Source organism: Coregonus clupeaformis, chromosome 35, assembly GCF_020615455.1.
Source record: "Coregonus clupeaformis isolate EN_2021a chromosome 35, ASM2061545v1, whole genome shotgun sequence".
NCBI lineage: Eukaryota > Metazoa > Chordata > Actinopteri > Salmoniformes > Salmonidae > Coregonus > Coregonus clupeaformis.
Window position 1 is genome coordinate 12,594,426 of NC_059226.1, and position 12,433 is coordinate 12,606,858.

At 45.5% G+C, this 12,433-nt stretch overlaps 1 protein-coding gene across 3 annotated transcripts; it reads left to right on the forward strand.

Moving 5' to 3' along the window:
- The first annotated feature begins 3,077 nt into the window (after positions 1-3,077).
- mrps34 (mitochondrial ribosomal protein S34) lies at positions 3,078-12,030 on the forward strand. Of its 3 annotated transcripts, none has more exons than XM_041862460.2 (5): positions 3,078-3,179; positions 3,848-4,051; positions 4,421-4,576; positions 7,695-7,737; positions 11,308-12,030. In XM_041862460.2, exons 2-5 carry the CDS (start codon positions 3,887-3,889, stop codon positions 11,610-11,612), a joined length of 669 nt encoding a protein of 222 aa, XP_041718394.1. In that variant the 5' UTR covers positions 3,078-3,179; positions 3,848-3,886; the 3' UTR covers positions 11,613-12,030. The 3 variants fall into 3 exon arrangements, with proteins under 3 accessions (XP_041718394.1, XP_041718392.1, XP_041718393.1); XM_041862458.2 differs by having other exon boundaries at positions 3,085-3,187; XM_041862459.2 differs by having other exon boundaries at positions 3,115-3,216.
- The last annotated feature ends 403 nt before the right edge of the window (positions 12,031-12,433 follow it).

Genomic DNA, 12,433 nt, shown 5'->3' on the forward strand with positions numbered 1-12,433 from the left:
TCTGTTAATGTGAATATAAAAAATCACTGATATTTTTCCCTTCGTCTTCCTTGGGTTACCTCGGTGGAAGCCAACAATCTTCTCCAGTTGGAGCTGTTGGACGATCGACCACTGAAAGCCCTGATGCCCTACACTTTGGTGAAGCCCAATAGACAAAGTATGTTAAGCTTTGGTTGACATTTGAGAAAGCAAGAAATGGTAGTTATGCTGAGCTTATAAAAATGTACCTCTTCAATTTACCTCTCCAAATGACTTTAGGACCATCGACTGTCCGAGGCCCCCAGGAGGTATCCCATCCACCAGAGCCAGTGAGTTCGGAACAGTCTGATTCTCTGTGTTCTGAGTCGGAGGGGGACCATCGAGGTAGGCTATACCTTCCAAAACTGTTGAAAAGTACATATCTCCCATTTATAACACTGCACTAATCCATCACATTTTCTCACAGTAAAGTGTAACCTGTGTGTTTGCTTGTTTACATCTCTGTCTCCTACCCCGTTCCCTTTTAACTCTACTCCTATTCTCCAGGACCTAGGGGTTCTGCCCAACACCCAGACATGGATCCACCTGATGTCCTCCATTACCAACCACCCTCCAACTTTTCATTACATCATCTACAGCTACTGTTATTATCATGTTGTCATTATCTTCTAAGAAAGTTTTCTTGCTCTATCATACTGGGCACATAATATGTGAGATACACAGATGAACTAAAAACACTAGCACTGCAAACACTCAAAGAGAGCAGCAGTGCCTGGACTTTCCAGTCTCCCTCTTCAAGTCCCCTTTCTGAAACTGGCAGCCTGTTGAGAACAAGTGACAAGCAGAGCCTCCCACCCCACAGCAAACACCTTCTATATTCCACACCAGAATTCAGTAGTTTAGTCTATGTGAGTGTACAAAAATCAGTGAAAATAAATTAATGACACAACTGTACCAAACTAAATCAAAGTTTATATATTAAAATCTTAAGTATTGCCAGTTTGGTTTTCACAGCTGTTTCACAAGGTTAATTATTGTAAGGTATCCTTTGATGGTATTTATTAGTTCCACATTATTCATTGTATCCTAGGACCAACAATAGATAAATATATATTCAACCACAAGGGCGTACTAATGAGCTATGCGAGATAGAAAAAAAGAAATCATAATAGAGGACTACTGAAATTAGAGTCTAGAGTCCTCTCTCTGAGCTAACCATCTTAGCTAACTAGCCACTTAGTAGCTACCCCCCTGTCTCTGAACTTTACTTTTGCTTTTGTTCTAATTTAGATTCTTTTTTTATATACTAATTTCTTCAGCAGCAGGTGGAAGTCAGTGCTTCTGATAATACACTGCTCAAAAAAATAAAGGGAACACTTCAACAACACATCCTAGATCTGAATGAATGAAATAATCTTATTAAATACTTTTTTCTTTACATAGTTGAATGTGCTGACAACAAAATCACACAAAAATTATCAATGGAAATCAAATGTATCAACACATGGAGGTCTGGATTTGGAGTCACCCTCAAAATTAAAGTGGAAAACCACACTACAGGCTGATCCAACTTTGAAGTAATGTCCTTAAAACAAGTCAAAATGAGGCTCAGTAGTGTGTGTGGCCTCCACGTGCCTGTATGACCTCCCTACAACGCCTGGGCATGCTCCTGATGAGGTGGCGGATGGTCTCCTGAGGGATCTTCTCCCGGACCTGGACTAAAGCATCCGCCAACTCCTGGACAGTCTGTGGTGCAACGTGGCGTTGGTGGATGGAGCGAGACATGATGTCCCAGATGTGCTTAATTGGATTCAGGTCTGGGGAATGGGCGGGCCAGTCCATAGCATCAATGCCTTCCTCTTGCAGGAACTGCTGACACACTCCAGCCACATGAGGTCTAGCATTGTCTTGCATTAGGAGGAACCCAGGGCCAACCGCACCAGCATGTGGTCTCACAAGGGGTCTGAGGATCTCATCTCGGTACCTAATGGCAGTCAGGCTACCTCTGGTGAGCACATGGAGGGCTGTGCGGCCCCCCAAAGAAATGCCACCCCACACCATGACTGACCCACCGCCAAACCGGTCATGCTGGAGGATGTTGCAGGCAGCAGAACGTTCTCCACGGCGTCTCCAGACTCTTTCACGTCTGTCACATGCTCAGTGTGAACCTTCTTTCATCTGTGAAGAGCACAGGGCGCCAGTGGCGAATTTGCCAATCTTGGTGTTCTCTGGCAAATTCCAAACGTCCTGCACGGTGTTGGGCTGTAAGCACAACCCCCACCTGTGGATGTCGGGCCCTCATACCACCCTCATGGAGTCTGTTTCTGACCGTTTGAGCAGACACATGCACACTTGTGGCCTGCTGGAGGTCATTTTGCAGGGCTCTGGTAGTGCTCCTCCTGCTCCTCCTTGCACAAAGGCGGAGGTAGCGGTCCTGCTGCTGGGTTGTTGCCCTCCTACGGCCTCCTCCACGTCTCCTGATGTACTGGCCTGTCTCCTGGTAGCGCCTCCATATTCTGGACACTACGCTGACAGACACAGCAAACCTTCTTGCCACAGCTCGCATTGATGTGCCATCCTGGATGAGCTGCACTACCTGAGCCACTTGTGTGGGTTGTAGACTCTGTCTCATGCTACCACTAGAGTGAAAGCACCGCCAGCATTCAAAATTGACCAAAACATCAGCCAGGAAGCATAGGAACTGAGAAGTGGTCTGTGGTCACCACCTGCAGAACCACTTTTGTATTGGGGGTGTCTTGCTAATTGCCTATAATTTCCACCTGTTGTCTATTCCATTTGCACAACAGCATGTGAAATGTATTGTCAATCAGTGTTGCTTCCTAAGTGGACAGTTTGATTTCACAGAAGTGTGATTGACTTGGAGTTACATTGTGTTGTTTAAGTGTTCCCTTAATTTTTTTGAGCAGTGTATTTCGCACCCTCTCTTGTTTCCTTCCAATAGTTTGTGATAGTAGTTAAAATATCACTTCAATCTTTGCAAACAACGCCAAAGCAAAAAAAACTAAGTCTGGAGTGTCCCCGGAGTGACCACCCCCAAAACGTTTCAAAGCGGAACATGTCTATCCCGGAACTAAAGAAATGTATCAGTACTTCCAGGGAGGTTTTGCGTCCGTCGTTTGACAATTTCGGAGGAAGTCGTCACAGAAGTTGTGCGTTGTGGAGGTCAAGTCAAATCTCAGGTAGTTAGGTATGCAAAATAAAACATCCCCTGGAAATGTAAGCTACTATTTTAAAAATGGTGATAACAAGAATACTGTCTGTTGAATAGTGGAATACTTCGCTAGCTAGCCCGCTAACGTCGATAACTACCGTTAGCGTGCCATCTCTCTGGCTATCTGTATTAGCTAGCTTGCGACAGACAAGACTGCCGGTCCTAGCACGTGAAATAGTAGCTAACGTTAGCAGACCACATTTAGCTATCTAACGTTAACGGTAGTCATTATTCAATTGAGCAGTATTGATTGTGGTTCTTAAGATGTTTGGCTTTACTTAACGAGATGAACTACAGTATGATGACTAACTAGTATGTTGTTAACGGTAACACCTCTTGAATAGCACACTGAATGCAGGCCCAGGAAAAACTAGGGTTCCATAGTCTGGTGAATTTGGGGCTGTATCTGTCTAGATATCTGCTGAAACAGAATCGTTAGTCCCAAATACACCAGACCAGAAACTCTGGTTTTACTTGGGTTTGCATTCAGTGTATTTGGGTCATTCTAGGTTATCAGACCTGCGAGTGTCTCCAGGTTATCAGATCTGTGAATGTCTTCATGAGTACCTCTTTTGTAAAATGGTCAGAACTGTCTTTATTTATTCCTTTATGTGAGCCTAACCTCCTAACCCCCAGGTTCTGAAGGAGACCCAGTGACATCATTATCGACCAATCATGGTGAAGAAGAAGCGCGTCCGCCTGATCGCTGAGATGGCCCGGAAGATCCGTGTGTACCGGGAGCTGAAGAATCGGCCACGGGAGTCTGAGAAGTACGCACTGGACTACGACACCATGACGCGACCACACACCATGAAGACCCTGCCCGTGCTTGCCTGGCAGGTATGTGTGTGGGGCACCAGGTAGCCTAGAGGTTAGAAAGCAGGGCCAGAAGGTTGATGGTTCAAGCCCCAGGCCAGGTGTAAAAAGTGGGAATTTAACTGGCAACTAGATGGAGGGCTGTGGGTCTGTGATGCCAGATCCCATCGACTACTGTTGTGCCCTTGATAAGTCCGGTAACATTCCCAAAAGTTTTCCAGAAATCATGGTTGGGCGGATTCCTGGATTTCCAGCTTATTTCTGCAAGATCCTGGGAACCTTCCGACCGTGTTTTAAGGAAAACCTGGGAATTTCAGAAACCTGGGAACCCTAGCCCTCGAACAAGGGAAAGAAAATTGATAAAACCCTAAAACTGCTTTCGTTTCTATTCAGGACGTGAGGAGAGAGAGCCGTCTCTTCTCCCTGCTGTCTGGCCTCAGGCTGTTCGGGGTTGGCCACCTGTTCACACGCAAGTCTTGGCTGACAGAGCACCCTGAAGCACCTAGCTACTGGCAGGTCACCAAGGTCAAGGTGGACTACACTGCAGAAGTGAGTGGGGAGAGGAAATGGGGGGAGTGAAAAAGGTAAGAGGGGGGACAGAGGTAAGGGAAAGAGGGTGAGTAATGGGAGTGGAGGCTTATAACACTGTTATTACACTGTTACTATATTTATTTATTTTATTTTTTATTTTACCTTTATTTAACTAGGCAAGTCAGTTAAGAACAAATTCTTATTTACAATGACGGCCTACACCGGCCAAACCCGGACGACGCTGTGCCAATTGTGCGCCGCCCTATGAGACTCCCAATCACGGCCGGTTGTGATACAGCCTGGAATCGAACCAGGGAGTCTGTAGTGACGCCTCAAGCACTGAGATGCAGTGCCTTAGACCGCTGCGCCACTCGGGAGCCCTATAAAGCCTCATACATACACTATTTATACAAAAGTATGTGGACACGCCTTCAAATTAGTGGATTCGGCTATTTCAGCCACACCTGTTGCTGACAGGTGTATAAAATCGAGCACATAGCCATGCAATCTCCATAGACAAACATTGGCAGTACAGTCGTGGTCAAAAGTTTTGAGAATGACACAAGTATTGGTCTTCACAAAGTTCGCTGCTTCAGTGTTATGAGATATTTTTGTCAGATGTTACTATGGTATACTGAAGTATAATTACAAGCATTCCATAAGTGTCAAAGGCTTTTATTGACAATTACATTAAGTTCATGCAAAGAGTCAATATTTGCAGTGTTGACCCTTCTTTTTCAAGACCTCTGCAATCCGCCCTGGCATGCTGTCAATTAACTTCGGCCCACATCCTGACTGATGGCAGCCCATTCTTGCATAATCAATGCTTGGAGTTTGTCAGAATTTGTGGGTTTTTGTTTGTCCACCTGCCTCTTGAGGATCGAACTAAAGTTCTCAATTGGATTAAGGTCTGGGGAGTTTCCAGGCCATGGACCCATAATGTTGATGTTTTGTTCCCCGAGCCACTTAGTTATCACTTTTGCCTTATGGCAAGGTGCTCCATCATGCTGGAAAAGGCATTGGTCGTCACCAAACTGTTCTTGGATGGTGGGAGAAGTTGCTCTCAGAGGATGTGTTGGTACCATTCTTTATTCATGGCTGTGTTCTTAGGCAAAATTGTGAGTGAGCCCACTCCCTTGGCTGAGAAGCAACCCCACACATGAATGGTCTCAGGATGCTTTACTGTTGGCATGACACAGGACTGATGGTAGCACTCACCTTGTCTTCTCTGGACAAGGTTTTTTCCGGATGCCCCAAACAATCGGAAAGGGGATTCATCAGAGAAAATGACTTTACCCCAGTCCTCAGCAGTCCAATCCTTGTACCTTTTGCAGAATATCCGTCTGTCTCTGATGCTTTTCCTGGAGAGAAGTGGCTTCTTTGCTGCCCTTCTTGACACCAGGCCATCCTCCAAAAGTCTTCACCTCACTGTGCGTGCAGATGCACTCACACCTGCCTGCTGCCATTCCTGAGCAAGCTCTGCACTGGTGGTGCCCCAATCCCGCAGTTGAATCAACTTTAGGAGACGGTTCTGGCGCTTGCTGGACTTTCTTGGGCGCCCTGACGCCTTCTTCACAACAATTTAACCTCTCTCCTTGAAGTTCTTGATGATCCGATAAATAGTTGATTTAGGTGCAATCTTACAAGCAGCAATACCTTTCTGTGAAGCCCTTTTTGTGTAAAGTAATGATGACGGCACGTGTTTCCTTGCAGGTAACCATGGTTGACAGAGGAAGAACAATGATTTCAAGCACCACCCTCCTTTTAAAGCTTCCAGTCTGTTATTCTAACTCAATCAGCATGACAGAGTGATCTCCAGCCTTGTCCTCGTCAACACTCTCACCTGTGTTAACGAGAGAATCACTGACATTATGGCAGCTGGTCCTTTTGTGGCAGGGCTGAAATGCAGTGGAAAAGTTTTTTTGGGATTAAGTTCATTTTCATGGCAAAGAGGGACTTTGCAATTAATTGCAATTCATCTGATCACTCTTCATGACATTCTGGAGTATATGCAAATTGCCATCATCAAAACTGAGGCAGCAGACTTTGTGAAAATTGGTATTTGTATCATTCTCAAAACTTTTGACCACGACTGTAGAATGGCCTTACTGAAGAGCTCAGTGACTTTCAACGTGGCACCGTCATAGGATGCCACCTTTCTAACAAGTCAGTTCTTAACATTTCTGCCTTGCTAGAGCTGCCCCGGTCAACTGTAAGTGCTGTTATTGAGAAGTGGAAACTTCTGCTCACAGAACGGTACCGCTGAAGATCGTCTGTCCTCGGCTGCAACACTCACTACAGAGTTCCAAACTGCCTGAGGAAGAAATGTCAGCACAAGAACTGTTCGTCGGGAGCTTCATGAAATGGGTTTCCATAGCCGAGTAGCCGCACACTAGCCTAAGATCACCATGCGCAATGCCAAGTGTCGGCTGGAGTGGTGTAAAGCTCGCCGCCATTGAACTCTGGAGCAGTGGAAACGTGTTCTCTGGAGTGATGAATCACACTTCACCATTTGGCAGTCTGACGGACAAATCGGGGTTTGGCAGATGCCAGGAGAACACTACCTGCCCCAATGCATAGTGCCAACTGTAAAGTTTGGTGGAGGAAGAATAATGGTCTGGGTCTGTTTTTCATGGTTTGGGCTAGGCCCCTTAGTTCCAGTGAAGGGAAATCTTAACGCTACAGCATACAATGACATTCTAGACGATTGTGCTTCCTACTATGTGGCAACTGTTTGGGGAAGGACCTTTCCTGTTTCAGGATGACAGTGCCCCCGTGCACAAAGCGAGGTCAATACAGAAATGGTTTGTTGAGATCGGTATGGAAGAACTTGACTGGCCTGCACAGAGACATGAACTCAACCTCATCGAACACCTTTGGGATGAATTGGAACGGCAACTGCGATACAGGCCTAATCGCCCAACATCAGTGCCCGACCTCAAGTCCCTGCGGTAATGTTCCAACATCTAGTGGAAAACCTTCCCAGAAGGGTGGAAGCTGTTATAGCAGGAAAGGGGGGGACTAACTCCATATTAATAACTATGATTTTGGAATGAGATGTTCGACGAGCAGGTGTCCACATACTGTTTGTCATGTCGTTTACATGTTTATAACTCCGCTCTCTTCTTCTCTGTAGAACATGGACCACGGCAGAGCATGGGGAATCCTGACCTATAAAGGTGAGAATTTCCCATTCACACATCATATATCATGCTCTCTCACTGAAGAAAGAATAGGTGTAGCTTTCCTTTGTAGTACCGACGTGATTCACAATAGTGGTCATGAACAGATAAGAGATGACGACCAAGACAGCCTTTTCACACTACCGTTCCGATCCTCAGCACAGCTTGGTTCAGTGCTGCTCGGTTCGACTCCGTAGTGTGAAAAGCCTTTTTATTTGTTTTTACAGAATGACATTTCAGCAGCTTTTCATATGCCTCTCTGTCATTGCATGATCTCTCACAGATGAAAGAATGCCTAGGTTTAGGTTTCTTCAGCATTAACCTCGTCCCCAGGCTCGTGTTGCTGGCTCATAGAGCCTGGTAACCGTTTCTTCTGACCGGGGAAGTTTTGTTAAGAGTTTAGCTTGCACTAAACATTAACACGCATCGCTTGCGCTACAGTTTTGGAAGCATAAGGAATGTACCTTTCATATCAGTGAGAAATAATAATACATTTAAAAAAGTGAAATTACTACACCTTTTTATAGGCTTAGTGTTCCCACACAGCCATATTTCCATGTTACAGCGCTTGTTTATGGAAAACACTGACGGAAAAAGTGGACTACCTGTGCTAATTAGCTATCTGCGTCTCCGAACACCTGTGTGTAAACGGAAGACGGACGCCACAAACGTGTTGTAACTGAAAAATACTATCGGCTCCTTTAGTCCACTATTGGGATAGACAACAGTGTGCATTAATGTGGGACTTGAAAGGGGTGTAGTTCAAATTGAGGCGGGAGAGGGAGAGAGCCTGCTACAGCTGTGCCTTGGCCTATTACACTGAACAAAAATATAAACGCAAAATGGAAAGTGTTGGTCCCATGTTTCATGAGCTGAAGTAAAAGATCCCAGAAGTAGTCCATACGCACAAAAAGCTTATTTCTCAAATGTTGTGCACGAATTTGTTTACATCCCTGTTAGTGAGCATTTCTCCTTTGCCAAGATAATCCACCCACCTGGCAGGTGTGGCATATCAAGACGCTGATTAGACAGCATGATCATTACACAGGTGCACCTTGTGCTGTGGACAAAAGATCACTCTAAAATGTCCAGTTTTGTCACACAATGCCACAGATGTCTTAGGTTGAGAGAGCGTGCAATTGGCATGCTGACTGCAGGAATATCCACCAGAGCTGTTGCCAGATAATTTTATGTTAATTTCTCTACCATAAGCCACCTCCAACATAGTTTTAGAGAACTTGGCAATACTTCCAACCGGCCTCACAACAGCAGACCACGTGTAACCACGCCAGCCCAGGACCTCCACATCCGGCTTCTTCACCTGCGGGAAAATCTGACACCAGCCACCCGGACAGCTGATGAAACAGCACAACCAAAGAATTTCTGCACAAACAGTCAGAAACCATATTAGGGAAAGCGTCACGTCTGGAGGAAACCTGGCACCATCCCTACGGTGAAGCATGGTGGTGGCAGCATCATGCTGTGGGGATGTTTTTCAGCGGCAGGGACTGGGAGCCTAGTCAGAATTGAGGCAAAGATGAACGGAGCAAAGTACAGAGAGATCCTTGATGAAAACCTGCTCCAGAGCGCTCAGGATCTCAGACTGGGGCGAAAGTTCACTTTCCAACAGGGCAACGACTCTAAGCACACATCCAAGATAACGCAGGAGTGGCTTCGGGACAAGTCTCCTAATGTCCTTGAGTGGCCCAGCCAGAGCCCGGACTTGAACCCGATCGAACATCTCTGGAGAGACCTGAAAATAGCTGTGCAGCAACGCTCCCCATCCAAGCTGACAGAGCTTGAGAACATCTGCAGAGAAGAATGGGAGAAACTCCCCAAATACAGGTGTGCCAAGCTTGTAGCGTCATACCCAAGAAGACTCCATGCTATAATCGCTGCCAAAGGTGCTTCCACAAAGTACTGAGTAAAGGGTCTGAATACTTATGTAAATGTGATATTTCAGTGTTTCATTTTTAATAAATTAGAATATAAGATTTCGAAAAAAGTTTTTGCTTTGTCATTATGGGGTATTGTGTGTAGATTGATGAGGGGAAAAAAATATTTAATCAATTTTAGAATAAGGCTGTAACGTAACAAAATGTGGAGAAAGTCAAGGGGTCTGAATACTTTCTGAAGGCACTCGCCAAACAATTCAGAAAGTACATGCAATTTTCACGTGTTCCACCACAAAACTGTCATAAACAAATCTCAAGTATCAGAGACCGCAAGCTCCCAGCTACTATATCTAGCCAATGCAACATTGACATTATCCCACCCCTGGTTAGCCACTATTGGCTTAAAAAGCCAAACCTAACATATCTGCCAATTAATTTTTTGTTATTTGCAAACTTGCCATGAAATGAGCTGCAGCAGTACAGAACCATCACTAGACCAGAACATTAGATGGCACATTCCTTACTCGCTAGATGCGCAATTAAAGGGCCAGATGCACAATTAAAGGGGAATTACACTTTTTTTTCTTCCAGGCCTAACAGAATTGTCTTCAGATGTGATTTAAGCATTGACATGAACTCAGAACATCAATTTTGTTGTTTCTCTACGAACAATTGTACTTTTATTTTTGGGGGGTACTTTTTACCCCTTTTTCTCCCCAATTTCGTGATATCCAATTGGTAGTTAGAGTCTTGTCCCATCGCTGCAACTCCCGTACGGACTTGGGAGAGGCGAAGGTCGAGAGCCATGTGTCCTTTGAAACACCGACCCCGCCAAGCCGCACTGCTTCTTGACACACTGCATGCTTAACCCGGAAGCCAGCCGCAACAATGTGTCGGAGGAAACACTGTACAGCTGGCGACCGAAGTCAGCGTGCATGCGCCCGGCCGTCACAAGGAGTCGCTAGAGCGCAATGGGACAAGGACATCCCAGCCAGCCAAACCCTCCCCTAACCTGGACGACACTGGGTCAATTGTGCGCCGCCTCATGGGTCTCCCCGTCGTGGCCGGCTGCGACACAGCCCGGGACGAACCCGGTTCTGTAGTGACGCCTCTAGCACTGCGATACAGTGCCTTAGACTGCTGCGGCACTCAATTGTAATTTTCAGAGTAAAAAAACTAACAAAATATAAAACCAGGAAAAATAAAACTGAACATAATTTGGGAAAATATAAATAGAATTTTGGGGAAAAAACATTTTATAGGGCCCCCCTTAGTTGTTTATTAACAATTATTTTACCAGGTATATTGACAGAAAACATAGTGTACTACTTTCTCTTGTACACTAAGGACCTGGGGAAGAGTGGAGGGGAGGGGAGAGGAGAAGAATGTGCCTATTTGAAAGCTAGAATGTGTAGCTCTCGACATGTTTAATTTTCTCATGCTAGAAAAAGTTGGAGACCCCTGTGCTAGATGGTGATGGACTGAGAGATCAGCCAATTAAAACCATTGGCTGTTTTCGCCGCTCCTTCAAGTCCCGTCTCGACAGAGAGAGCTGGCTGGTGGGCGAGACTACCTCCGCATTACTGTCATTTGACATTTATCACAGCAGTGGTTGTGAAAAGAGATTAGGAAAAGACCAAGTCAACATTATGTGTATTATTATTTTCCACAGGCAAGCAGGAGAGTGAAGTGAAGGAGATTGACAAGGTGATGTACCATGACTGGCGTCTGGTGCCCAAACACGAGGAGGAGCAGTTCAAACTCTACAACCCTGTTCCCGAGCCCCCCATACGCTATGTGTCGTACCCGCCCCTGCTCCGTGCCATGCTTCTCGCCCAGCGGCAGAAAGATAAGCTAGGGGCGGCGGTTGAGGAGCCAACCTTACCCCTGAAGAGGGATGTCCTACTCAGCAAAGAGTACTTCAGAAGTCAGGAGAAAGAGAGGGAGCGGGAGAGGCAGGAGGGGACAGCAGTGTGAGAGAGGGGTCAAGAGGAAAAGAGGTGAAAGGTTACCTACAAGGGACTGTGATGTGAACTTGGATAGATCCTACACCCTTCGTCCAAAAGCATTGAATTGTTACAAGCATGGATGAAGGGAGTTTCAACCATATCCTTTGCACCAATCAATTCCTTTTAAATCCATGAGGGGGTGTAGGAGTGCACATCTCAGGAGAAGGGTAGAGAATTGGACAACAGCTATAGCCGTTTCTTTTACATTCATATGAGCCTTCTATAAAGATTATTCTGAATAGAAAGAATTTGGGATCATCAGATGGACTTGAGTGACAACTTGCTGTAAGGTTTCCACAACTGGCACTTGTCTCTTACCCATATTGTGATGTGATGCTTGTGTGTTTGTATTGTAAATATTAAAATATACTACATTATGAAAAGAATGGGCACTCTTAGTTTTTATTAAACCGGATTCATTCTAACTGGATGGCTGGGTTAAAATAGATTTGATTATTCTCCCACCCATGTAAAAGCAATTATTATTCCACTTCCATGCATGATAGATGACATTGGTCCTGGTGACGTTGAAACCTGTTGCTGAACAGGAGAGGGCGCGCCATCATCACCTGGCTGACTACGACAAAGATTGAGTATACTGACAGATACATGTCTCTCCGCCCTAACATTGGGAGTCGCCCATAAAGCGGCACGGCGGCCTGTCTAGCTCCTGCCTATCCATACTTTGGATTGGTGGATACATCTCATTATTGTAATCCTTTTTGAATATTCGATGAGGGTTGTTGATGTCAATGGAGAGAGATGCTATGCTTCTAGCCTCATGCCATG